This window comes from Nothobranchius furzeri, chromosome 14 (assembly GCF_043380555.1).
Source record: "Nothobranchius furzeri strain GRZ-AD chromosome 14, NfurGRZ-RIMD1, whole genome shotgun sequence".
Taxonomy (NCBI): domain Eukaryota; kingdom Metazoa; phylum Chordata; class Actinopteri; order Cyprinodontiformes; family Nothobranchiidae; genus Nothobranchius; species Nothobranchius furzeri.
In genome coordinates this window covers 48953095-48980747 of record NC_091754.1, presented here as the reverse complement: position 1 = coordinate 48980747, position 27653 = coordinate 48953095, and the positions used below count along the sequence as shown (strand labels likewise).

General features: G+C 44.0%; 2 protein-coding genes across 8 annotated transcripts in view; both read left to right on the top strand.

Annotated features, from left to right (window-relative positions):
- The window catches only part of mcf2la (mcf.2 cell line derived transforming sequence-like a), a 62677-nt gene that overhangs the window by 31827 nt on the left and 3197 nt on the right, over positions 1-27653 (top strand). For 4 of the 7 annotated variants that reach the window (XM_015952662.3, XM_070544176.1, XM_070544177.1 and 1 more), the window contains 26 exons: positions 981-1064; positions 4343-4457; positions 6075-6165; positions 19318-19431; positions 19520-19636; positions 19715-19989; positions 20067-20181; positions 20272-20391; positions 21593-21784; positions 21858-22049; positions 22131-22284; positions 22366-22418; positions 22497-22576; positions 22661-22727; positions 22800-22915; positions 23009-23078; positions 23337-23429; positions 23515-23607; positions 25026-25151; positions 25239-25460; positions 25538-25630; positions 25705-25783; positions 26601-26673; positions 26760-26866; positions 27022-27114; positions 27391-27465. In XM_015952662.3, coding sequence (XP_015808148.1) covers positions 981-1064; positions 4343-4457; positions 6075-6165; positions 19318-19431; positions 19520-19636; positions 19715-19989; positions 20067-20181; positions 20272-20391; positions 21593-21784; positions 21858-22049; positions 22131-22284; positions 22366-22418; positions 22497-22576; positions 22661-22727; positions 22800-22915; positions 23009-23078; positions 23337-23429; positions 23515-23607; positions 25026-25151; positions 25239-25460; positions 25538-25630; positions 25705-25783; positions 26601-26673; positions 26760-26866; positions 27022-27114; positions 27391-27465 — 3009 coding nt within the window. Of the gene's footprint in view, positions 1-980; positions 1065-4342; positions 4458-5102; positions 5243-6074; positions 6166-19317; positions 19432-19519; positions 19637-19714; positions 19990-20066; positions 20182-20271; positions 20392-21592; positions 21785-21857; positions 22050-22130; positions 22285-22365; positions 22419-22496; positions 22577-22660; positions 22728-22799; positions 22916-23008; positions 23079-23336; positions 23430-23514; positions 23608-25025; positions 25152-25238; positions 25461-25537; positions 25631-25704; positions 25784-26600; positions 26674-26759; positions 26867-27021; positions 27115-27390; positions 27466-27653 lie in introns of those variants that run through there. The other 3 variants (XM_015952661.3, XM_054743117.2, XM_015952665.3) reach the window with 3 other exon arrangements.
- Positions 14340-18220, top strand: LOC139062701 (uncharacterized). Its single transcript, XM_070544357.1, has 5 exons — positions 14340-14343; positions 14574-14629; positions 14710-14802; positions 16988-17341; positions 17447-18220. The coding sequence occupies exons 1-5, from the start codon at positions 14340-14342 to the stop codon at positions 18086-18088; spliced, it is 1149 nt and encodes a 382-aa protein (XP_070400458.1). The 3' UTR covers positions 18089-18220.

Here is a 27653-nt window from a genome sequence, read left to right as displayed (position 1 = left end):
GAGAAACCACTAAAACATGCAGGATACCCTCCCTCGAGGACCAGGGTTCCCCGTCCCTGGTCCAACTTAACCCTGGAAGAGCCAGAGCTCCTGTTGCTCCAAATGAACAAAAACTGCTAAAATAAACATATTTCTTGTTTTTCTCGTTGTTGAAGTTAAAGGATCAAATCTGGTGGATCCTGTTTATCTAATGCTTCCTAACAGAGTTATGCAAGCCATTCTGCAGGCCTTTTGTTTATTATAAATAAGGCCCCTTTGTTACTGGGAATCAGATCCGTTCCAGTTTTAATGGGACACAAAACCAGAATGAGTCCCAATTAAAACAACATCAGTAGAAAATGGTCCAAGTTGGTTGGAACAAAGCAGCGAGTGATTGAAATGATGTGATGACAATATTCTGATTCATAAAAATCATCACCTCACACTGCCAGCTCCACCATCGAGCCCGGAAATCTCACCACACGGTTCCAGCACACACACACACACACACACACACACACACACACACACACACACACACACACACACACACACACACACACACACACACACACACACACACACACACACACACACACACACACACACACACACACACCCCTCGCTGTGATAATCCATCATCCACACCAACACACAACAGGGTCTTTGTCAGCTTTCCTTCACAGATGTACACATGATTGTACACAATTAGTGATCCAGGCTCGGGTTTGGCAGAGACAGGTCAACGGGGGTTGCTTTCATTCCTGTCCGTAGCTCAGACTAAATGAAATTACTGTAATCCAGCTTGACCCGAGAGACGAGGAAATGCTGTTTGTTTCATCCCTCCTAGAAATCACTCCCACCCCTTTTTTATTTCTGGTTGGTCCCTTTTTCTCATCTAATCTGAGCTATTCAATGACTGAGTCTTGTTTTGTTTGAGGTCGAGTAAACATTCAACGCGTGGCGATTTTCTGATGAAAGTGTATTTCTGATGTGTTTAGATGACATCCTGCAGAAGGAGGACGGCCCTCTGTGTGCGGCTGAAATTGGCTCCGAGCTCCAGAAACAGTTTGCCATCCTGCCAGGTTGGTTTGATTTATCCCTGCGTGCACTAATCAATTTAAATAAATAAACAAAGCAACTGAAATGTAAACAAACATCTCATTCATGTCGTCCATTACGGTTTAGATGCACCCAAATGATCTAATTGTGGGAACTGGCTCTTTAATGCAAGACAAGGAAGTGATGTAGACACTTTTTACTGATATCCACCCATCCACTCCCACTTATCTGGGATCGGGTCGCGGGGGCAGCAGCCTGAGCCGAGAGGCCCAGACTTCCCTCTCCCCAGCCACTTGGGCCAGCTCTTCTGGGTAATCCTAAGGCTTTCCCTGGCCAGCTGACAGATAGTCCCTCCATCGTGTCCTGGGTCTCCCTTAAGCTTTCCTTTATATAGTTATTAAAGGAAAACTAATGGAGACTGCTGGAGACAGGCACCAGCCCCCGCGGCACACAGACTGATATATTTCGCATGCTTATTTCTTTTAATTTTGATGATTATAACTGACAATTAATGAAAATCCCAAATTCAGTATCTCAGAATATTAGAACATTGTGAAAAGGCTCAATATTGAAGAGCCCTGGTGCCACACACTAATCAGCTAATTAACCCAAAACACCTGCAAAAGCCTTTAAATGGTCTCAGTCTAGCGCTGTAGGATACACGATCATGGGAAAGACTGCTGAGTGGACACTTGTCCAAGAGACGACCGTTGACAGCTTTCACAAGGAGGGCAAGACCCAACCGGTCGTTGCTAAAGAGGCCGACTTATGGGGAGATAAAAGTTTCAAAAGATCTGTGCGTGTGTATCTAGATTTGTGTGTGTGTATCTAGATTTGTGTGTGTGTATCTAGATTTGTGTGTGTGTATCTAGATTTGTAACTTGTGTTGCACATACAAGTCATTGAGTACACAAACACAAATCACCTGGTAAACATGAACAAAACTACATTCCACACAAATCAGTTTCAAGTACAAAAATCCTTTTGAGACTATTTTCTCACCTGACTGATTTGTGCGTACGCGGTCATTTGAATGTTGGGTGGAAGCTGGGAAATTTGAATTTTCTTTGGATTTAGTCTAAATTTGTGTTGATGGGGCAAATATGTTTTTCTGTGGAGAAAGAGTATCTCAGGATCCTGTAGTTGTAAAAGATAAACCAACATTTAATTTTTTATCACCTAAAATTAGTTTCTTTAGACATTTTATGAGCCATGAAAACGTAGTCAAAGGTTTAAAAGAAATGACTAATAAATGGCAGAGTGATTCTCTGACTGGAAAAAGCAGGCTTCAAACCAGGAGAAGGCACAAGAAGATGGTGCAGCGTCCAGGTGATCTTTCCTCTGAAGTAAGTAAAAGTTAATCCAGCATGTTCTGCAGTCAGGTTATAATGAGACCGCTATGATTTTAGACCATTTCAGACGTTTTATAGGTCTGAAAGATTGGCACACTGTCCCCAGACAAGGAAGTGGCTCTTGGGCCAGTTTATGTGTGTGCACAGTGATGAAAACTATTTAAATAAAAACTAATGATGGGTGTTTCGACCACGCCAGTCACAGAATTATGGTGGCTCTTTCCTGCTGAAGGAAGGATTTGAAGTTCGCTGAACTTTGACTTGTACTTTATTTCGAACTAACGTAAAAAAAGCATTTTTTTATACAACACAACTCGACAAAAACAATCAAATAGTAAAGTCAGAACTTACAGCCATTTTCCCTCCATTTTTCTCTGTTCCTGGTTCGATGACGTCACTTTCGTGAAGCGCATTTGTACTCCTGGACTTATTTTCACACTAAACCTAAAATAGTGTTTCCCCTGTTCGAAAAATAAGCGAGTTCTTGATATCAAAATGTGTCTAAAATTCACGGACATCATGTGTGAAATCCATGGCACAAAACAAGTGGAGTTAGAAAAGAGCATTTTAGCACCATTGACTTGCATTCATTTTTTTCATTCTTCCGGGGTCCGAAAGTAGATGGGTGCGACTTAGGCGCCCTATGACGCTGTGCCATCTTCTAGTGCCTTCTCTCCTTTTGAACCCTGCTTTTTTCCAGTCAGAGAATTACTCTGCCATTTATTAGTCATTTCTTATAACCCTTTCACTATGTTTTCATGGCTCACAAACACATATGTTTAAATAAACAAATTTAGATGATCAAAAATTGAAATGTTGGTCTATCTTTTATAACTACAGGATCCTGAGATACTAAATTTTTCCACTGAAAAACATATTTGTCCCATCAACACAAGTTTAAACTAAATCCAAAGGAAATTTGGATATCCCAGCTTCCACCGAGCATTCAAACGCACCAGGTGCGCACAAGTCAGTCAGGTGTGAAAATAGTCTCAAAAGGATTTTTGTACTTGTAAATTGATCTGTGTGTAATGTAGTTTTGTTCGTGTTTACCAGGTGATTTGTGTGTGTTTATTCAATGATTTGTATGTGTAAGAACTGAAGTTACACACGAAAATGTAAACACAAGTTACAAATCAAGAGTTACACACACAAATCTAGATACACACACACACACAAATATAGACACACATGCACAAATTTAGATACCTACACACAGATCTTTTGAAACTTTTTTCTCCCCATACCAGCTGTTTACAGAGCTCTGAGTCCAAGCACATTAACAGAGAGGAGAAGGGAAGGACTAGATGTGGTAGAAAAAAGTGTACAAGCAGTACTGATGACCCCACCCTGGAGAGGATTGTGAAACAAAAGCCATTCAAAGATGTGGAGGAGATTCACAGAGTGGACTGCAGCTAGAGTCCGTGCTTCAAGAACCACCACCCACAGACGTATGCAAGACCTGGTTTCAGCTGCAGCTCCCTTGTGTCAGGCCCCTCTTGGACGAGAGACAGTGTCAGAAGTGTCTCACCTGGGCTAAAAACAAAAAGGACTGGACTGCTGCTGAGTGGTCCAAACGTATGATCTCTGATTAAAGTAAATTTTGTATTTCCTTTGGAAATCAACGTCCCAGAGTCTGGAGGAAGAGAGCAGAGAGCCACGTTGAGGTCCAGCGTACTAATGGAAATCTGAAAATCAGTATCTCTGTTGTTGCTTATCAGAGAAATGTTTATTTATTCATATGCCAAAGCTAGTCAATAGGAGTAGTAATAGTAATGTCAACATTTAAATGAGTCAGTTTGATAATCCTTAGATAATCCTGGTAGTTCTCATGAGAGTAAGACAGAATATTTTATCTGGCTGTCCAGTTCATCAGAAGATCCTCAACCACAGGTTCACCTGGTTGTCATGCTGACCTGTCTTTGAACTCCTGACCTCTGTGTCTGCAGGCGGCCGCGGGATGAATGGCAGTCCTATCATTGTCCTCCCAGAGTTCCCAGCGTTTGGCGAGGTGGGAGAAGAGGAGGTCCAAAATGTGCTCCGCTACCTCACAAGCATCCCCAGGTAGAGTCCCAGCTGCTTGTTTCCGTCAGGACTGTGTAGGGATGATCTGTAATTCCGCTTGGTGCCAACAGATGTCACTACAACCTAAATGCCAGGATGTCAAAGGTTCAAATAGGTTTAAAAAATCAGAAAACTCATCTTTTGGTCTGAGATCATCTTACTGTCCTGATTTTAAATGAGTTAGTGGAGGAGTTTTTCATTATTTTTGTGAAATTAAACCTAGTAGAATCCCATTTAAGAGGATTTTCTATGAAATTGTGGATTTATCATCGTTTTCTTTTATGTTGCATGTTCTCATCGTTTTCTGTCAGACGATAAAGGGTTGCGTAAGCATCAGTTCCTTATAGATACGGCTGGCGTTGGTTTTTTGTCTGTGTCTCATCACCCTCCAAGGCCCCTCCCTCTCTCCTCACCACACACTTGCATCTGATGCCAGTTGGTTGAACTCTGAGTGCTGATTGGCTGAGGAGGGAGCAGCAGGCTGCAGCTCTCGGCTGTGACTGGCTGCATGCAGCAGCCGGCTGGTGGAGGAGAAGAAGAGAGGGAGGAGGATAAGGAGGAGGGAGATGGTGTTCGAGGATGGGAACGATCACATCTCTCCATCCGCGAGCCGACAACAGTGGATGAGCTCAGAATAAACAGGATTAAGGGAAGACCGGATGATAACAATGGATGCTTGAAGATATTTTCTGATTGTTTTCGTCATTTTAATTCTTCTTTCATCTGATTTGGATTTTTGAAACAGTAGAAATGGACTGAGGATTTGCTGTGGCTGCATTTACTTGGTACAGCCTCCTGGTGTGTGTGTGTGTGTGTGTGTGTGTGTGTGTGTGTGTGTGTGTGTGTGTGTGTGTGTGTGTGTGTGTGTGTGTGTGTGTGTGTGTGTGTGTGTGTGTGTGTGTGTGTGTGTGTGTGTGTGTGTGTGTGTGTGTGCTTTAATATTCAGCCTTATTAAATGTGTGTCAAGGTGTCAGGATGCATGTCAGTTTGTTCAACAGGACCTTTACAGAAACACACACACACACACACACACACACACACACACACACACACACACACACACACACACACACACACACACACGGACATTAGCTTAATGAGGCAGCTACATATGGCTCTGCTTGTGGAACACACACATGCGCGCACGTGCACACACACACACACACACACACACACACACACACACACACACACACAGGCATTAATGCAGTGCCAAGGTTGCCATGGCAATCAGAAGGGCCTGATGACTGCAGGCGCGGTTTGAACCCTATTTGAGCTTCTGGAGGGCTACTGAAACCCGACAACATGTCCTCCTCACGTCTTTGATTTTTATTTGTTTAAAATGCTTAAAAAACCAGAAATCCTCTGAAAGTTGCATGGAAAGATTTTAAATGAGCAACAGTCATTATGTCTGTTATGCAATTCCGATTTGCTCCAGTACATTTGAGCCACTGCAGCTCACACACACTGACACACACAAGTAAACCTGCAACATGTTAAGGGTTTGGACATCCTGTCAGAGCTCAGACAGCACACACACACACACCCTGTCCTTATCTAACAGACACACTGATGCAGCTTTCTGCGGTGATAACGCTGCATGTTTCTCTCCTGCAGCGCCACAGCATCAGGACTGGGCTTCATCCTGATCGTCGACAGGCGGCTGGACCGATGGGCTGCCGTCAGAGCCACCCTGCTCCGCATCGCAGTAAGAGTCCATCCTGTTTCACCTAGAGAGAGAAAATGTGTTGAGGAGCTGTTTGCTTGTGGGTCGTTTGCTGATGAAGCATCTCTCACGACCACAAATGGGTGTTTTTGCAGTGTGCACATGAGATAATTCTGGTTTGAACATGGATCGGTGGGTGTAGCTGCTGCTGTCAGGTATAATTTGGTGTGTCACTGCTGACAATAATAAATGTTTTTCTGGATTGAGATCGCACTGTTCCTGCCTCGCTGAATGCCATGTAGTTGGGAAACCTCTGTGTGTCATTTGGAGGCTGAAATGAGGAGTTAAAAATAGCATATTGTGTGTGTGTGTGTGTGTGTGTGTGTGTGTGTGTGTGTGTGTGTGTGTGTGTGTGTGTGTGTGTGTGTGACATAATCCACACATTCTTGAATATTTGAGTCTTTTTTGTCCCCGTGCTCTCGGCCTACCTCACTAGGAGCGTCTATTTGAAAACCCAAGTATACCTGCTGCTGATAAGTTCACGAGGTCTTCTTCTTCCCTACCTTTTTGGTATTTTTGTGACTTGGAAAGATCCCAGGTCTGGATAGGAAGCTGTCCATAAAAGGAGGTTTTATCCTGATGTAATAACACAAGATCTTATCTGAAATTAGTTTTATGTTTAACTCCAGAACCTGTGTTTACTATTCTGAATTACCGGTAGTGAGCCCTGATGCCTTCCCAATCTGCAGGACACACCATAATACAACAATACAACAACCATCATAATAAATTTGGAAAAATTTTGGAATAGCAGGTTGATTGCTGATTGGCTGCACCTGGCGGTAAGGCGTTTCCTGTTTCCTGTTTTCAGTGTTGCACTACGTGTAGCTGTTTGGAGTCTGGGGCTCGCTAAAACTGATTTAATTTCTCTGTACTAGGATATCTCTGAGTTATTGTAGCACATAAGCACGCTAAAACACACATTTTGGGTGGTAGCGCCCTGGAGTGGGCTGCGAACTATTTTGAAGGTCGTACAATCAGGACTGTGCCTTTCTGGGACTTTGACAAGAACTTGCTTCTCACCTTTGGCCGTGACCCTCCTCCACCAGTCGCACCTGCCACCTCCTCCATATCTCCTCCATCTGCTCCAAAACTCCAGTCCCGTCCTGCTCCTGTACAATCTGTCAGAACCGGCGTCATCTCCTTCTCCCCTGAACCGGTTGGCGCCGTCTCAGCTCCTCTGATGGGCCAAACCACCACACCCTCACCTGGTTCCGACAACGCTGCCTCATCATTCCTGGTGGGTTGTGATTCCTCCCCATCTTCTGTTTCTGCCAGCGCCATCTCCACCTGTTCCAGACGTTGCGGCCGCATCCTCTCCGATGGGCTACCATTCCCCCTCCTCTGTTTCGGCCAGCATCGTCTCCTCACCTCCGATGAGCCAAAAGCCCCCACGTCGACGACGCCGCAGCCATCGTACCCCGGCGGTGGTCCCGGAGGGCGCACCGCATCCTGTCTCGGCGGTGGCTCCGGAGGGCGCGCCGCATCCTGCTTCGGCGGTGGCCCCGGAGGACGCGGTGGTGGCTCCGGAGGACGCGCCGCATCCTGCTTCGGCGGTGGCCCCGGAGGGCGCGCCGCATCCTGTCTCGGCGGTGGCCCCGGAGGACGCGCCGCATCCTGTCTCGGCGGTGGCCCCGGAGGACGCGCCGCATCCTGTCTCGGCGGTGGCCCCGGAGGACGCGCCGCATCCTGTCTCGGCGGTGGCCCCGGAGGACGCGCCGCATCCTGTCTCGGCGGTGGCCCCGGAGGACGCGCCGCATCCTGTCTCGGCGGTGGCTCCAGAGGGCGCGCCGCATCCTGCTTCGGCGGTGGCTCCGGAGGGCGCGCCGCATCCTGCTTCGGCCGTGGCCCCGGAGGACGCGCCACATCCTGTCTCTGCGGTGGTCCCGGAGGATGCATCGCATCCAGACCAGCTCTTCCACGAGGCTCCGGTCCAGCCTTTCTAAGAGGCTCCGGTCCAGCCCGTCCAAGAGGCTCCATGTGTGTGTGTTTGTGTGTGTGTGTGTGTGTGTGTGTGTGTGTGTGTGTGTGTGTGTGTGTGTGTGTGTGTGTGTGTGTGTGTGTGTGTGTGTGTGTGTGTGTGTGTGTGTGTGTGTGTGTGTGTGTGTGTGTGTGTGTGTGTGTGCGTGCGTGCGTGCGTGTGTGCGCGCCTGCTCTGTCTTCTCCATCCCCAGTGAGTCGTGGAGGATGGCTGCTTATACTGAGCCAGGATTCTCTGGAGGTTTCTTCCTGTTAAAAGGGAGTTTTCCTCTCCACTGTCACTTTATGCTTGTTTAGTATGAGGATTGCTGTAAAGTCACTGACACTTGATGCAATTTGCTGGGTTCCTTATATAGGAAACTTTATTTCTGATTGGCTTAATGAACTGACCTGAATTGGAATGTTTATTATGTGAAGTGCCTTGAGACGACTCTTGTCGTGATTTGGCGCTATATAAATAAAATTGAATTGAATTGAAAAGCTATGGTGAGTTTTTTATTTAAGTGCACGTGCACCTTTTAAAAGGTCCCTCTGTCTTTACCCTGAGGCCGTGTGCACACACAGCCGGATTTATGCAAAGCCGTCTTGGAAAAAAAAAATTGGTGCTTCCAGAGCATTACGAAGCTCATTCATAGGCATGCCGGGTCTGTAACTGGCAGTAGTGCCCGAAATCTTCAGCATCTTTACAGAAAAACATTCTTTGATGTGAAATATTTAGTTGGTGGAAGAACATACATAGCTTCATCCTTCGCCTGTGGTCTTTTACATAAATCATTAGTTGAGTTTGTACAACACGAGTCGGACATGTGACGTCATAGCATTTGTGTCACAGGCAGTGACGTGAAACCTCAACCCCGGTTATTTACATCCCCAAGCAAAAGTTGACGACGGAGAATTTGCGAAGCTCCACTTTAATCTGAGTTTTTGAAAGAATTGTTTTTGGTGTTGGTAATCTTTACTGTAGCGTGCATGACAGGTCAAACCATAGAAAATATCCTCGTTGTGCGGGATACTTGGCTACATGTGTGCAGGATCTGAGACATGACATTCTGTGAAAATCCTTTCACAATAAGAGCCCCTGAGCAGATGTGCACTCGTTTTTTAACATGTTAGCAGAGGTCTCTAGTATAAATGAACGCCTTGTGAGTCGATCTCTGTGGGGAAAAAAGCCCTGGCACTCCTGTTTAAGGAGTTATAAGTTAGGCAGAGGAAACGGGAGCAGAAGACGACAGGATTTGGTGTCTTACTTCCTGATATCTGGATATTTCACCTCTGATTGGCTAACAGCAACGTGACTCTACTACTGACTCTGTTTGCTTTGTAACGTTGATGTTTTATCTCTACAAACAACTGAAGCCTGAAGGAGTTCTGCCATGTTGCTAACGCTAATGGTTAGCTTTTATTAGCCGAGATGTACTCTGCTCGCTCCTGGTTGCTAAATCAGCAGCTGCCCTCTCCATCTTGAGTCAGGATGGGTGAGTCCATGAATGCTAAGTGACAGTGTGATGTAGATCTGTCAGGATTTTGAAATCCTAGAGTTTCACCGTCTGTTTTCTATCAGAAGCTAATGCAGGAGATAGGTGTAGGAGACTATTTTCATGTTCATCCTGCATGTGAAACTCAGAGCGACCCATCAGATTTAAAAAATAACATGTAAAACATGTTCTCAGTGACCTTGGTCTTTAAACATCACTGAAATAATCCTGCCGGCCATCATCTTCCAGTTACATTTACTGGATTATAATACAGCAGGATTTAAACTCTGTTAAAGTTTCTCAACTCAAAGAGGATCATATGATAAATACTGCTGTTGTAACAAAAACATTTTATGTATTATCAGACATAAGAACGAGGATGATTCCACTGAATTATTACCTGCATCGGTTTTGTTTCCTGGCTGAATTGGGCGAATGTGAAATTTGCATAATTGGCGTAGCCTTAATATGTCAGATATTTTGTTTTATTTACTAACTTCCTAAATGTTTAAAAGCGTCATTATCCTGATCCTGAAGGGGTGCAGGATTTGGTAAATGTATACATTTGTACGTTTCTTTTGATTGTTTCCTGTCGTTATTAATCCGATTCAGTCTGGTTAACCGCCTAGACCAGCACACCTTTTGACGCATCTGTTGTCTCCGTCGTGTCTGACACCGATAATCTCGCCCCGTTTCTGCAAATGTGTGCAAATACAGTCAGGTCCATAAATATTGGGACATCGACACAGTGCTAACATTTTTGGCTCTATACACCACCACAATGGATATCAAATGAAACGTACAAGATGTGCTTTAACTGCAGACTGTCAGCTTTTATTTGAGGGTATTTACATCCAAATCAGGTGAACGGTGTAGAAATTACAACAGTTTGCATTTGTGCCTCCCACTTGTTAAGGGACCAAAACTAATGGGACAGAATAAGAACCATAAATCAAACTTATATATTTCAATACTTGGTTGCAAATCCTTTGCAGTCAATTACAGCCTGAAGTCTGGAACACATAGACGTCACCAGACGTTGGGTTTCATCACTGGTGATGCTCTGTCAGGCCTCTACTGCAACAGTCTTCAGTTCCTGCTTGTTCCTGGGGCATTTTCCCTTCAGTTTTGTCTTCAGCAAGTGAAATGCATGCTCAATCGGATTCACATCAGGTGATTGACTTGGCCATTGCAAAACAGTCCACTTGTTTCCCTTCAAAAGCTCTTTGGTTGCTTTTGCGGTATGCTTTGGGTCATTGTCCATCTGCACTGTGAAGCTCCGTCCAATGAGTTCTGAGGCATTTGGCTGAATATGAGCAGATAATATTGCCCAAAACACTTCAGAATTCATCGTGCTGCTTTTGTCAGCAGTCACATCATCAATAAATACAAGAGAACCAGTTCCACTGGCAGCCATACATGCCCACGCCATGACACTTCCAGCACCATGCTTCACTGATGAGGTGGTATGCTGAGGATCATGAGCAGTTCCTTTCCGTCTCCATACTCTTCTCCTCCCATCACTCTGGTACAAGTTGATCTTGGCCTCATCTGCCCATAGGATGTTGTTCCAGAACTATGAAGGCTTTTTTAGATGTTTGGCAAACTCTAATCTGGCCTTTCTGTTTCTGGGGCTCACCAATGGTTTACATCTTGTGGTGAACCTTCTGTATTCACACTGGTGGAGACTTCTCTTGATTGTTGACTTTGACAGATACACCTACCTCCTGGAGAGTGTTCTTGATCTGGCCAACTGTTGTGAAGGGTGTTTTCTTCACCAGGGAAAGGATTCTTCAGTCATCCACCACAGTTGTTTTCCATGGTCTTCCGGGTCTTTTGGTGTTGATGAGCTCACCGGTGCATTCCTTCTCTTTGAGAATGTTCCAAACTGTTGTTTTGGCCACGCCTAATGTTTTTGCTATCTCTCTGATAGGTTTCTTTTGTTTTTTCAGCCTAATGATGGCTTGCTTCACTGATAGTGACAGCTCTTTGGATCTCATCTTAACAGTTGACAGCAAGATTCCAAATGCAAATAGCACACTTGAAATGAACTTTGGACCTTTTATCTGCTCATTGTAATTGGGATAATGAGGGAATAACACACACCTGGCCATGGAACAGCTGAGAAGCCAATGGTCCCATTACTTTTGGTCCCTTAACAAGTGGGAGGCACATATGCAAACTGTTGTAATTCCTACACCGTTCACCTGATTTGGATGTAAATACCCTCAAATAAAAGCTGACAGTCTGCAGTTAAAGCACATCTTGTTCGTTTCATTTGATATCCATTTTGGTGGTGTATAGAGCCAAAAATGTTAGCATTGTGTCGATGTCCCAATATTTATGGACCTGACTGTATATGCTAATCGCGCACTAATTACCAGTCTGATTGTCCCGTTCCAGAGTGTTTCAGAGACACTATTCCCACAGAGGCAATAAGACATTATGAGACAGCCTGCTAAAGTGCAAACACACACACACACACACACACGCACACACACACACACACACACACACACACACACACACACACACACACACACACCTGCACACTTGAGACATTAAACTGACTGTAAATATTATTACAGCTCTTTTATGAGAGGGACTTTGATAAAAGATGCAGATTTAAAGGTAATTTCAGTATCGTTAATCCTGTGTTGTACCAGACCAGACTTCACCAGTTAGCCGGTGTTAGCATGAATTATTTAAAAGATGAAGACAATTCAATAGAAACTCACAGCTGTCATAATAAGCAGCTGCTTACAGAACAGTTAGCATAATCTCAACCCGCCTCATAACATGTTACAGTATTAATTTATTATTCACATAAAACGGAGATCCAGCAGCTGCAAATGGGATTTTTTCATTTTTTCATTTTTTAATTCAGTCTTTGTTCAAATTGAATTAAAGAACCAAAAGATGATAATAAAATGGAGATGATTTTTGTGAGTCCTGAGTTTATCATTAGGTTAGCCCTTCTGCAGGAAGCCCCCCCTTTTATTCTTCTTATCATTTCATCCTCCTTTTGTATTTGAGCCTTGTGATTGTTTTTGTGTGTGTGTGTGTTTGCATTAAAAGCTGCTGTTTGAAGGGAACTGCAGCGCCAAAAAGAGTAGAGCTTGGTGAAATATAAAATAAATGAATATCTTCAGTGAACCAGTTCAACAACACACACACAGAGCATGCCTTCATGTTTTATTTAAGAGAGCATAAAAGCTCCACTTCTGATGGAGGCTGCACTCTTAATTTCACCTGAAGGCATGAAGGGCAGGTGGTGAGACGGCCGCCTCACATCAGGACTTCTCTCTGTGTTAGACATCCCTCTAGGACTGTTCCGTCCACCAGCCAATGACACGCTGCCTTACTGGAAGGTGAAGGTTGTTCTACCGGTGAGACGTGGCCTTCAGCAAGGCCTTTCAAGGGCGCGGGCTGCCATTTGCTGCGTGTGCAGACAAAACAGGAGCAGAAAAATACATTTAGAGAACAAGGTGGACAGGTTGGAATTACTAATAAAATAATGCATGCAAAATATTTATGAAGGTCCTAAAAGACAATAAATGAATAAACTGACGTAAGATTTATTTTCTTTTCCTTTATAATACTTATTATACGACAATTAATTTTTATTTGCTATGTCAGAGTCCTAAAGTAGTAGAGAAAGAGAACAAGTGACATTTGATCAGGCTAAAAATAGATTATTCATTTATGCATTTTATATATATATATATATATATATATATATATATATATATATATATATATATATATATATATATATATATATATATAATAGAGCTCTAAGCTAAATTACAAAAAAAAAAAAAAAAAAGCAAAAAGATGCTTAAATCTTCTGAAAAGTCAACCAGTGACTCAAAGTGGTGAAAGCAGAAAAGCTCTCATGCATTTTTAAACACCGGTGGGTTAGCTTTCAACGTCGTGTTTTGCTTTTTCTATGATTGTAAACAAAACTTAAATCAATCCAAATGTTTTCATCAACAAAATGTTTCCTGAAACTCTGTCCCTGGATGCTAACACGCTAGCAAGAGTTAGCACTAGTGGGAGAAGGTTGCGGAGAAGAATGCAGCAGAGTTTGCAGACTGTCATGGCCAATCAGAGAGCTGGGATTTTCCCGCTTCTTTCCAGGGAAGCAGATTAAGAATCAGACTGCAACAATAAACAAAGTAATTAATTAATTAGCTTGAATTTTTATTAACACACACACTCACACACACAAACAAAGTTTTTTTTTTTTTGCTGATTAAGAAAAGAAAGAAAAGCATCAGCACACTTCTCCGGAGCGATATTGTCTGACTAAGTTCAGTCGTTTTTTTTTTTCAACACATTAGCAGAAGTCACCTTGTGAGTGCCTTGTGAGTCCGTCTCTGCGGGGGGGGGGGGGGGAAAGCTCTTGCGCTCCTGTTCTAGGAAGTAGAAGTTAGCCAGAGGAGAGGTGAGCAGAAGACAGCAGGATTTGGAGTCTTACTTCCTGATGTTCAGACATCTAGTTTATGATTGGCTAACAGCAACGTGACTCAGTTTGCTTTGTGACGTTGATGTTTTATCTCCACCAAGAACAAGCCTGAAGGAGTTCTGCCATGTTGTGGAGTTGCTAATGCTAACAGTTAGCTTCTACTAACTGAGATGTTCTCTGCTGTCTCCTGGACGCTAAACCAACAACAGCCTTCCCCGTCATGAGCCAAGATGGGTGAGTCCATGAATGCTAAGTGACAGGGTGACGTAGATCCCTCAGGAATTTCTAATCCAGATTTTGTTGGATAAAAAGCTGATTTTCTATCGGCGGCTAATGCAGGAAATAGGGGTAGGAGACTATTTTCATGTTCAGCCTGCATGTTTAACTCTGAGTGACCGATTATAATCAGAAAACATGAATATTTTTTCAATGGACTTGGTTTTTAATGCTTTCATATCTCTAAGAGGTGCTGCTCTTGTCCTTCTGCTTGAACAAGTCCATTAAGCACCCAGAAGCACCAGTAAAACACCAGAACACATCAGTGTAAACCAGCATGCCTCCTTGTCCAGAGATAAGGGGACACTTTGGTGTTTGTTGCAGCGCACCTTTCGGATTCAGAGTAATAAATATACAGTCGTTCAGCCGTGCAAGAGCATTGCTGCAGGAGGAGAAGACAGATGGCTCAGTCAGCAGGTAGAAACCAGGAGGCAACAGATAAAATCTGCTTTTTTAAAGAAGCAGGCCTACTGTACAGTTTAAAGATTTCAACCTTTTCATCTCCAGTAGTTTTTAAAAAGCAGAAGGTGGTTTAAGAAGGTGTCTGTGCAACTCTAAGGAGGACAATGTGGATGTCATTAGAGGAGATGCCAGGAGACCCCCCTCCCGCCCAAATCCCTCCTTCCTCCTTTCCTCCATCCTGACAGAATATAAATCACTCGGGTCACCGTCCTAATCCCTATCATTTATTAATGTGTGCTTTTCATCTGTGAGAGCTGCACATGCAGGCAGGCTGGTGTCCAGGGAGGAGTGTGTGTGCATTAGCATATATCTCTGTCCGTGTGTGTGTGTGTGTGTGTCAGAGGGATGCTGTAGCATGCACATTGTCATGTTAATGCAGGGCTACAAATTAAACCAGGACCTGTCAGGGTTTATTGAATTTAATGACTTCCAATTAGGAATGTGTTGCTCCGTATGTTCTGGGTGGAGGAACAAGCCCAATGAATAAAATATATAAAAGGTTCTACATATGCATTCTGAGATGTGCTCTTTACTTTGTTTATGCGCGTGGGCCAAAAAATAAGTGACTGGAAGTGACCTTCTCTTTGTCATCACTTCCTTCTCTGTGCATTTTCTAAGGATATTGGTTTCCATGGTGATGTGTTTCATGCCCGGGATGCCCTCAGGCCCTTTTCTAAATATTTTAAAGACAAAAAAAGCTAAATCTGTTCAAATGAGCTCCAAGGAAGATTAAATATATAATAAACAAATATTTGTAGTTACTTTATTGAAATTATCAGAACAGAAACCTCATGAGCTTAACCAGCACTGGTTTCTTTGTGTGTGGTGTGCATGCATGCATGCCTGTGGACGTATGTGTGTGTGTGTGTGTGTGTATGTGGGACTGTGTGTATACATGTCACTCCACATTGATTTATCCTGTCTAACAGGGCTGAGTAATTCACTGAGGGTTTCAGAGGAAGCCATAACCAATAAAGTCTTTGAGCTGAGTGGCCTCTCGGGCTGCTGCTGTTATTTGAAAAGCTCCTCTGAGTTTTGTGCTTTTGACAAGACACAAAGGCTCGGTTTTGACATCATGAAACAAGACTGTTAAAACCTCTGTTTGCTTTATGTTAGTCACCAGTGTTTCACGTAATGGTCAGATTACTTCCATTAAATGATGCTTTTGTATTTCTGATAGATGTGGTTAAAATATCATAAAACGCACATTTAAGTTACACTAAATACATTTTCCACTCCTTCCTACTGGTTGAAAGCAGAATTACAAACAACTCTGCCACAGCCTGCTGTAGCTAGGGCTAACCACAGACATATATACATAGACGTCCCATGGACTAGCGCTGCCTATTGAAGCTGCCGTAGTGGCTGGTCGCCATCTTAGATGGGTCTCCATTTGCCGCCTTCCGAATGAGGAAGGAGCTGACCAACTAAAAAACACAATCTATCAAGTTTTTTCTCAAAATCAGACACAGGGAATGGCATGGTAATTTAAATATGAATATAACAAAACTAAATAAATAAAAATATAAAATCCATTCAGGTAGACATAAAAGCCAAAAGTATTCCCAAGTGATTTGTTTTCAATGGTGCGCTGGTTGTTTGGTAATGACTGTGTGAATGACTGTGGAGGGTGAGGAGACCCATACAATATGGCGGCGACATTGTTACGCTCTCCAGCGCCTAATGGGGCGTCTATGTTTTCATGTCTATGGGGCTAACAATGAGCTAACGCTAACATGAGCCAACTGATACAAAAATAGGCCATGAATTTAAGAGTAGCTTTGTTGGCTCCTACAAACTAGTGTAGTGTGCGCGGATGTTCTCTTTGGTTTTAGCTCTTTACTCCACCACCAATGACATTCTCTCTTAATTTTACTTCCAGGCTCCGCCACGATGCCAACAAAAAAGTGGCAATTTTCTTCTTTTTGTACGTTTTAGACTGTTAGGGAACTGAAAAAGCTAACTGCTAGCTTTTATATTAGCTACTGACAAAGTAAGCAGCTAATGCTATTAGGCAGGTAGAGACCTCCCCCTAGTGTACCTTCCCACACCACAAAACCTTTAAGAGTGGTTTCTGGTCAGCAGATGATTTCAGACTGTTGTCCGATGTGAAGTTGCTCAAGGTCAATGACGACTACAGACCATTTGCCCTGACATCCCACATCATGAAGGTCCTGAGCTCCTGTTGGTCCACCTGAATAAGCAAACTAGAACATATCAGGACCCGCTGCAGTTTGCTTATCGCCATGGAGTTGGAGTTGAAGATGCCATCATCCAGCTGCTTCAACCAATCCACTGTCATCTGGACAAAGCAGGCAGCACTGTCAGGGTCATGTTCTTTGATTTCTCCAGTGCATTTAACACAATCCAGCCCGATGTACTTTGCCAGAAACTCCAGAAGACACAGGTGGGGGCCTCAACTATCGCCTGGATTAAAGACTACCTGACCAACAGACCACAGTTTGTGAGGCTGAAGAACTGCACGTCAAACCAGGTGATCAGTAACATTGGAGCACCACAGGGGATTGTACTCTCACCATTCTTTTTCACCCTGTACACCTCAGACTTCCAGTACAAATCAGAGACCTGTCATTTACAGAAATACTCAGATGACTCTGCAGTTGTCGGGTGTATCAGAGATGGACAGGAAGCTGAGTACAGAGAGCTGGTGGAGCGCTTTGTGGCACGGTGTGGAAACAGTCATCTGACCTTGAACGTGAACAAAACAAAGGAGATAATTTTAGACTTCAGAAGAAACAGGGTTGAGTCAAACACTGTTTCCATCATGGGAGAAGTGGAGGTGGTTGAGCAATACAAATACCTTGGAGTTCACCTGAACAACAGACTGGACTGGAGAAAGAACAGTGAAGCCGTTTACAAGAAGGGACACAGCAGACTGCACTTCTCAAGGATGCTTAGGTCCTTCAATGTCTGTAGCAAGATGCTGCAGATCTTCTACAAGTCTGTTGTTGAGAGTGTAATCTCTTCAGCCATCATCTGTTGGGGTAGCAGCATCAGAAGCAGGGACCTGAAAAGGCTCAACAGCCTAATAAAAAAGGCTGGTTCTGTTCTGGGGACAACTGTGGAACCACTGGAGGAGATCATGCAAAGAAGGATTCTCCAGAGAATCAAGAAAATGATGGACAACCCTGAGCATTCTCTTCACAAGACTGTCCGACAACGGAAGAGTGTCTTCAGTCAGAGGCTTCTTCATTTTCGCTGCAACACTGACCGCTATTAGAGATCCTTCCTGCCAACAGCCATTGTAATATACAATAACTCTTTGATGAGTTGATTATTATTATTATTCTGAGCTACTACAGCAATCAATTTCCCTCTGGGATTAATAAAGTATTTTTGAATCGAATTGAATTGAAGTTATGTTTGAAGAACCACTGAAACTAGTTTGAAAGCAAGAGCATAAAGTGTTAAAAAGTCTTTAGTGCTTCCTTGAACAAACAACAGCTACAAAGAGCTTTCTTGTCTTTCTTTCTACAATCAAAACCTTTTCCTTTGTCCTGCAGAGTATTAATTGTCAAAAAGAATAAACAAATTTTTAAAAAGTCCATTAAATGAGGTCAATAAAGTTTAGGCTAGTTGCATAAATATACTATTTGATAAGACCCACATTTACTTTATAATAACCACTTTTAATCCCGTTAAAGCTTCACATATACTCAAATGCCTTTTAATGGTTTATTCCCAATATGGTGGGATCCCAGTGGGTGTCAAAAAGAAAAAGATATATTCAAAATTAACCCATTTGGAATCACTGATTTGGTAGTAACCAGTTTCAACCAAATAAGGCCCCACTTCCATGATTCCAGCCAGAGGACTTCCTTTTAGCCCTGTTAGCAAAACATTATGTCACAATGCTTTTACTGTTAAATGACAATTTTATCATTATTTTTATGGTTTATTTTTTAAACTGTGTTAGGGAACAATTCAGCCTTGCTACTTCTTTATGTTAAAACCTAAAATAGCCCTGAAAAGAAAAAAAAATTGCTTTAGCTAATGATTAGCTGCATCATGCTAACATGTGTTAGCAATGCTAACATCCTGCCACACCAGAGAGTTAACCTAATCAACTCACTGTTAAGTTATGTAAATAAAATTTAACTTAACTTCATCACCAAGTAAATGCATCCTTATTTTTATGATTAAACACTAAAGCGATCAGGCTGATGGTGTGTCACATCGAAAACGGCCCGGGTGGAAACAATTCTCCTATTTCTGTCCTTCTTTTAAATAAAATAGGACAATTCTAGTCTTGCAGCTTTGGCAGGTCATCAAACACATTCAAATCCTGCACAATTTTTAATCTTTGAAGCCCCAACATCTGCTCAAAAGACAATCTAAAGTGGCCTGAAGAGACAGGAACAACTTGAATGTGACACATACAAATTGTGATGATCAACATCAGGGGTAAAAAAGTGATGAACCTCCTATCTGGTTGTCTGTTTGTCTCAGGGTTTATTCCCAGGGAACTTGCACTTGGTTCTGGTGTTGCGTCCCGCTACTCTGTTCCAGCGGGCTCTCTCGGACTTCCTGTTCAAGTTCAACAAGGATGAGTTCAAAATGAAGGTAGCCACTCACATCCTCTTTTCCAGTTTCCACAATTGTTTCTGTTTCACTTTAATAAAACTGGCCATGATGATTGTGTTTGTGTCAGGTGGTGATGCTGAGTTCGGTGACAGAGCTCCATGCTTACATCGACCCTGGACAGCTGACCACAGACCTTGGAGGCACTCAAGACTATCACCACGAAAGCTGGATCTCACATCGCACGGTACGTAAACACGATTTTTAGATTTTTCTAGTTCACTTCATGTTTTATTTAAGTTACAGTTTGGGATGTTTTCTTCAGGCCATTGAGGCATTTGCCCTAATGGTAAAAACCACAGCTCAGACCCTGCAAGCGTTTGGAACCGAACTCGCCGAGACAGAGTTGCCCAACGACGACGAGGCCACCACCAACCTGCTGCACACACACACCCAGAAGAAAGACAAAATGACAGAGGACCTGCAGGTGGCGCTGTCTCAGGGAAAACAACTGCTGGCGTACATAAATGAACCCCTGGACACGGATCCTGAGTACAGCATGACGCAGGATGAAATGGAGAACTTAGCAACTATACAGAGGTACAAACAAAACACCATTAAGGAAAAACTTAGCCTAAGTTAAACGGATGAATAAATCTCTGATCTCCACCGCTCAGACTTCTAGGTCAGCTGGATGAAACAGAAGCAGCGTTTGATGACTTTTGGGAGCGTCACAGCACCAAACTGGAGCAGTGCCTGCAGCTACGCCACTTTGAAAAGCACTTCCGTGAAGTTAGTTGAACCTCAGTCGCAGAAAACATCATTATTCATCTACCTCACATCTAAAAATACAACACATTATCCATCCTTTGTGCTTCTCAGGTGCGCGGCCAGCTTGACACAACGCTGGAGCGGTTGTCGGGCTTTTCTGAAGTCAGCATAAGCCCCGCCCACGCCGAGTACATCCTCAGAGAGCTCAGCAGCCACGAGGGCAAGGCTTGTGTAAGACACTTCCAAAAACACACACTCAGGTGCATCGTTGAGGCTGTTCAGCTGATGATGAACACTTTACTCACTGTGGTATGAATGGAATGTGTGTAGAAAAAAATAAACTTCAATGTTTGCAAAAATCCCACGAGCGTCTGGCTAGATGGTTTTAATGATGCTCTCAGATGTAAGACTACAACTGGTTCACTTACAGAGTCAAGCCGATCAAAGATGGCCGCCACAACTATTAGACATATGGGAGCCAAGTCAAGGCCCCTGGCCTTGCAAGGCGATGTCTTGCGAGGCCAGGCGCCTTGCTTAGGAGGACACTGTCCTTCCTCGGTCAAAGAAAATGGTTAAATGGAACAGACTTGCATCATGTGACCGTGGCGGTCACGTAACGTCACGTGACACGGGAGGTAATGTTATATTTTATACGAATGAGTTTTCAATATAAATATATAACGAGTCATTTACTTTTTAAATTGTGTATATATTTGTTAAATTAAATATGTAAGTGAGTTACTGCCTGCTAGCCACTGAAGCTGCAATTAGCTAACCATAGATAACTTCTTTGAATACAAAAAACATTTCAGATATCAGCTGCAATTAGTTGATTAACAATTTAACTTGAAATTTGCCCCAAAGTAGCTTCCGGCTTCTGATCCGCCGTCCTTTTGAAAATACCGCGGTGTATCCTGGGAAATTTTTGACCAAGGCTAGGCTACAAGACACCTCCCTTGTATCCTTGCTCAGTTAGCTAAACGGCTAACAAACGAACAGACACCTCAGTGGAACATGAACATTGGAACATGTCTTGGCGGTTCCTGATGACGTGTCTCCTAGGCAACTGGGGCAGGTCGAAGACATCATGGCGAGGTTCCCTGGCATTGAGAAAGACCCTTATTATTCATTTGTGTTTTCAGTAACCTTGCTGTGGTCTCCAGTATGAATGAATGTCATTTTCTGTGGAGAAAAAGCTCAGGCGCTCCTGTTTCAGGAGGTAGAAGTTTGTTGGGGGGGGGGCTTACATATTATGCATGTTCTCACCTCGTGATTGGCTAACAGCACCATGACTCTTCTGCTGCCTTTGTTCTTTCTTCTGAAAGTCTTCTGCCGTGTTGTTGAGATGCTAATGGTTAGCTTCTACTTCATGAAGGAGAAACTGTGACTCGTGTGTTTGGTGCAGCTCTGATTGTTGTGTGTGTTCCAACAGGACCTGCTGGACCTCGCCCTGTCTCTGGCCAGTGAAGGAGACAGGCTGATTGAAAACTGCCATTACGCCGAGGACTCCATCAGGCCGAAGTGCGGCGAGCTGAGAGGAGTGTGTGAGGAGATCAGCTCTACTCTGAGGAGCAAGAAGAGCCTCCTGCTCAGGGCTTTGGAGCTGCACCAGGCTCTGGAGAAGGTAGGAGTCAGCTCTAACCCTAACCCTAACCCAGTACTTCAGGAGCTCAAATCTGCTTTACCTTTGTGTGCAGGCATCTCGGTGGTGTGAGGATGGTATCTTCCTGGTGGCAAACCAGCCAGTGGACCGCTGTCAGTCTCAGGATGGAGCTGAAGCGGCTCTGCAGGAGCTGGAGCGATACCTGGATACCGCATCCCTACACACGCTCTCAGACCGCAGCACCATCTGCTGTCAGTTTGAGGCAGTGCTCAACCCTCAGCTGCTGGTCAGATTTCTTACAGACGTACTGCAGATGCATCCTAAACGTAGCAGCTATTTAAAAGTTCTGCTCTTCATCCCCCATCAGGACCAGATAGACAAAGTTTTCCAGAAGCAAACCTCTGTTCGGGAGACGTTCGAGAAGAGACGAGTCAGCCTGAAGAAGCTCGCTGCCAAACAGACCAGACCTGTCCAGCCTGTAGCACCGAGACCTGAGGTCAAGTCTCCACTGTCCTCTCCAAGTAGGTCTATGAGGCAAATCCGTTTAAAGGTAAAGAGCTGCGGCATCAGAGAGATAAAACCAACGCTTGTCTTCACTGCAGGTCAAGAAAGAAAAGAGAGGAGACACTCTGCAGACAGCCTTCTCTGCAGAAAGGTACAACTAGCATCGATGATTACGCTTTTTTATTTCTGTAAAGTTCGCTGTGGTCTGAAGCACTGCTGATGATTCCAGGTCGAGTCTCAGTTAGCTAACGGAAACACGAGGCATGCATCTCTGTCAGAAGAAGAAGAAAACCTGGCGGTGCTTCGCCGGTGAGGGTTCTTTATAGGACCTTTAACAATCCTCCACCCGCCCACTCCTGCCATCAGCTAACGACTTGTTTGTGATGTTTCCAGTCATGTGATGAACGAGCTGCTGGAGACGGAGCGAGCGTACGTAGAAGAGCTTCTGTGTGTGCTGGAGGTAAGTGCTGTCACTTACAGGTGGGTGCATGACCCACCCCCCAGGCTTAAAGCTACTGCTGTTGAACTTCAGGGCTATGCAGCAGAGATGGACAACCCCGCCATGGCTCACCTCATCCCCATCACCCTGCACAGCAAGAAGGACATCCTGTTTGGGAACATGCCTGAAATATACCAGTTTCATAAGAGGTACAGCGCTTCCTGCAGGTCTTTTTTTTTTTTTTTTCATTTTTGGTTTGTTTTCAGACATTTCTTTGTTGTTTTCCTGTCGTTCCTCTCTAGAACGTTCCTAAAGGACCTCGAGGCGTTCACAGACTGCCCAGAGCTGGTGGGCCGCTGCTTTCTAGAACGGGTACGCTCACATGCAACAAAACATTCGCCTCAGGAAAAAAGGAAACTGGTGTTTCACAAAAGTGTGGTGCTGAGCTTTTAAACTGCAGTAAGATGAATGTGAAGCAGCACAACAACGTACGAGAGGTTTGGTTACGTAGCTCACATTAACAACTACAGAATAAAAGCTCTGCACTCTGCACTTTTCTAAAGAAAGTAAAGAATTCCGGTTGCCTTTTTGCTAAACCTGTTAGAAAAGCCACCATCTCTGTCATTGTAGATGAAGGACCTGCAGATCTACGAGGCGTACTGCCAGAATAAACCTCGCTCGGAGATCTTGTGGAGGCAGTGCTCCGATTGTGCCTTCTTTCAGGTCGGCCACGCATCTCCGGCTGCTTCGTAATGTAGCTTTTTCCTCGCTAGCGTCCTAACTGATTTTGATTGCTTCGTAAATTCAGGAGTGCCAGAAGAAGCTGGAACACAAACTGGGTCTGGACTCCTACCTCCTCAAACCTGTCCAGAGAATCACCAAGTACCAGCTCCTTCTGAAAGTGAGAGCGGCACATGTCCAGGATTTCATTGGTGTTTTGTTTGCATGATTGTTAAAGAGCAAGTCACCCCCAAATCAACCTTTTTTTTCCTGGTAAACTATATAAATGCATGTCTAATTGTGCTGCAGACACGTGTGGTCAATAGTTTAGCACTTTAGTGCATTTTAGTTAAAATTTTAATTTTCTGCCTAAAACTGTCAGTCTTGTGTCGTTGTCAGGTAAAAACTCTGCACTGCATTTGAATTTAAATCTGCCATCGCTATTGGCTAAGAGGTACCCTAGAACGTTAGCTGGTACCATACGATGTCATAGTGTTGTTGTGAGCCTGTGTGTGTGTGTGTGTGTGTATTTGTTAGCGGCTCCACCCTCTCGGTCTGCTAGGCAACAGCATTTGTTGCATTTTTCAAACAGGAAGTGGGAGTTGAGTAAGAATCTGGCGGGGGTGACTTGCTCTTTAAAGGGGTCACATAATTATCCACAACCTTCTCCCAATGTTTGAATAAAGAAGCTTTTAAAGGAGCTGTTAGAAACCTGCTTATTGGACTCATAACACCCCCAAGGTCCTGAACATGTAGACTCATTTACTCACGTTTTTGCCACAAGTACGTTATTAGCATACAATCTGGCCTCAGTTGCTCAGTGTTGTGCCTTTTTGTCATATTGTAGCTTTTGTGTTTTGTTGAACCTTCTGGGCCACCATACGATAAAATAAAATGTGACACAGTGCAATGTAGCATTAGCCTAACAAGCCATCCTAGGAATATATAGTCCGGTCACGACCCATAGACAGAGTTCGGTCGTGGGACGGAATCTACGGTTGTCTTTTGAACTGTCTCCGCATGCTGTTAGACAACAAACAACGTGACATAGTCGCCGCTACGGATGTCAGCCGACGGGGCAGTTTGCCGTACGCTGTCAAAGAAGACGCAAATGCATCCTTTTTCTAAATAAAGGACTCAAGTACCTCTTTCTGCTCTTGCCTCAGGTCTAAATAGCCTGAGCCGCCGCCATCTTTGTTGTTTCACTCTGTCGCATCATCCCTCCAGACCGATGGAGCGCTGTGATTGGCGTAACACAAAATTGCTCAGTAGACCTACTGATGCTCCTATGGAGCGTGGTCAGCTTCTGTCAGTCTAGATTTCTAGGCTAACGTGGCTTAGCCAATACATAATACTTAAAACAATACACTATGGTACCATAAAGTATTATATGATACGATATAATGTATGACATCATTTGACACAATACAACAGGACGGTAAACACTCCATACAACAGCATTGATGTGGCCTAAGTAGCTGATATTTTCACTAAATGAATAAATAAACATAAATAACTATAAAGTTACACAATATAAACATGACCCTCGATTGGAACCAGTGTGGGTTTTACTGGTGGACTCCTCTGTGATGGTTTCAGGAGCTGCTGAAGTACAGTAAAGGCTGTGATGGCTGTGAGGACCTTCAGGAAGCGCTGTCCTCCATCCTGGGAATCCTGAAGGCTGTTAATGACTCCATGCACCTGATTGCAATCACAGGATACGAGGTCAGCTACATTTCATGAAGAACTTGTGTTTTAAAAGTTGGATTTATGTGACGGCATGTTTCGTGGGTTTATCGTTTCTTCTTTCAGGGTAATTTGTCAGAGCTGGGTCGCTTGCTGATGCAGGGTTCCTTCAGCGTTTGGACGGAGCATAAGAAAGGCCACGCTAAGGTGAAGGACCTGGCCAGGTTCAAGCCCATGCAGAGGCACCTGTTCCTCCATGAGAAGGCCCTGCTCTTCTGCAAGAGGAGGGAGGAGAACGGGGAAGGCTACGAGAAAGCTCCGTCTTACAGCTTCAAACACTCCCTCAGTGTAGGAACACGCTCAAAGACGGGTAACGCCAGCTCAGAAGGTTTCCTCTAGTTAAACAGGTTCATGTTTTTGTTCAGATGAGCGCCGTCGGCATCACGGAGAACGCCAAAGGAGACAACAAGAAGTTTGAGATTTGGTGCAACTCCAGAGAGGAAGTCTTTATCGTTCAGGTAAGATAAAAAAAAAACTTTATTTATCAGAGAAATCAGCACAAACAGGTACAATTGCTTGCATTTTCTTTTAGGCTCCGACGCCTGAGATTAAAACACTGTGGGTGAATGAGATCCGTAAAGTTCTGACTCAGCAGCTCAAAGCCTGCAGAGGTAGGCCTGTTTCTTACCGTTCAGCAGTGGCGCCCCCAGAAAACTTTCTCAGGGGGCCTGGTGGAAACGTTGGGGTGGCTCTCTGTGGTAACTGTGGGACTGTTTAGCCTGCAGCTGTGCATTCCAGGCTTCTTCATTCTTTGTGAATAAAAGACAAAGCCCACCCAACACATTTACCTCAAATTTGAGAATTTAAACACTTCAGAAAAAACAGATTTTAATTAAAGGCATTCAGTTATTTTTATTTCAACATTTATTGTTTTGTAATTTTAGATTATTTGAAGTTGCATGTTTAAACAAAAACATCCACAAATACTACTGGAGTTTACCCCGCCTTCACACTGGAGGCATCAGCGGCATGGAATAGCAGCGCGACGGTTTACTCGCATGTTTTGCTGGGCGCCAATTTACTCGCCCCAGAGGCGGCTCGCGGCAAAAATAGAGCCCATCTTTAGTGGCGCCATGGGTCGACACGCCAGAAAATCTCCGTGCAGCGGCTGGATTACATCAACCCCAAATACTCTAATGAATGCTATGTGAAGCAGCAATGTTCCTCTGCCGTTTTGCACCGCCGATGCCTCTACTGGGAAGTCGGGATAATGGTTCTTTTTAAAAACGCGGATTCTCAGAAACAAATATATTGTTTTTAATTAGGATTTATTTACTTTATTTAATTATTTATTTATTTATGGGGTTGTGAACATGAGTATGATTTATTGAAGTGGGGTAAGGGGGTTAGTGGGGTGCCCAGCAGTTGGGGTGTCCACCTCTTGGGGGCGCCACTGTCCTCACATCAGGAAATCTGTGTATGTTTCAGATGCCAGCCAACAGAAAAGCTTCGACTCGGTTTCTCCAAGTCCCACCAGCAACAACACCTCCATCCCCCTCAGGTTGGTGTCACCTGGGAAGGATTAAATCAGCACGTTCATGCCCGCATTTATGGATTAATATTACCCCCCCCCCCCCCCCCCCCCAGCCCTTTCAGAAGCAGCAACCAGAAGAACCAGAAGAAGCAAGAGGAGAGGAAGGCAGAGTCCAGCTTAGCCTCTGACTTCAATTCCTGTTCGTCTCCGAAACACAAAGGTGACTTACCGGCTGCAGAAAACATCACCTGACTGAACGGTCTTCTCCAGCTCTCGCTAACCTGGACTCTTCTCATCTTCATCGCCTTCACCTCCATGATTCTGCTTCTCCTCTTCTTCCTTTTCCTGCTCCTCATTTCGATCCATCTTTTGCAGACGACGCCGTGACCAGCCCGACCACTGACAGGTCCTCAGTGGCTAAAAAGCGTTTTACTTTGCAGGGTTTCAGCAATCTAAAGAGTCCCAAAGGTAACACGAGAAAAAGCTCGCGAGCTAAACCTAGCCTAATGCAGAATTTGTTACGTTTGTTTAAATTTACAAATGTTGTTTTGATCACATTTGAACCCTCATTAGATTTAGATGTTCTCAGCTTTTCGTGCTGGAGATTTTCTGCCTCCTGGTGGTCAAAAAGAAGAATTACACCTGCACCAGACAGACTGTCTCTAATCAACGTGTTGCTTTATTTCCTCCCTTTTCTTCACAACCCCCCTCTGCTTTATTTATCTATTTAATTTTTGTGCCCAGGCTCAGCTCTGAGCCCCGAGCACAACTCCAAACGCCACTTGGTCAAAAGTGACCCCACTCCTTTTGGGTTCAAAGGTATATATCACTGGGTTTTTAATCCTTCCTCCTCCACCCCCTTCAGCAATGGTTTCATGTCATCATTTGTTCAGTTTCACCCACATCGTGTGTGAAAAGTTGTATTCATCCTCTCATTTCCTGTTTTTAACACACAGAGACAGATTATCTGCATGAGAAGCTGTAATTTGGTTAAAGCCAAATCTTGT

Coding starts and splice junctions, on each gene's coding strand:
- LOC139062701 (XM_070544357.1), top strand. Junction 14,630..14,709: donor TTAAGCACCCAGAAGCACCA/GTAAAACACCAG, acceptor TGTTTGTTGCAG/CGCACCTTTCGGATTCAGAG. Junction 14,803..16,987: donor ACAGATGGCTCAGTCAGCAG/GTAGAAACCAGG, acceptor TGACGACTACAG/ACCATTTGCCCTGACATCCC.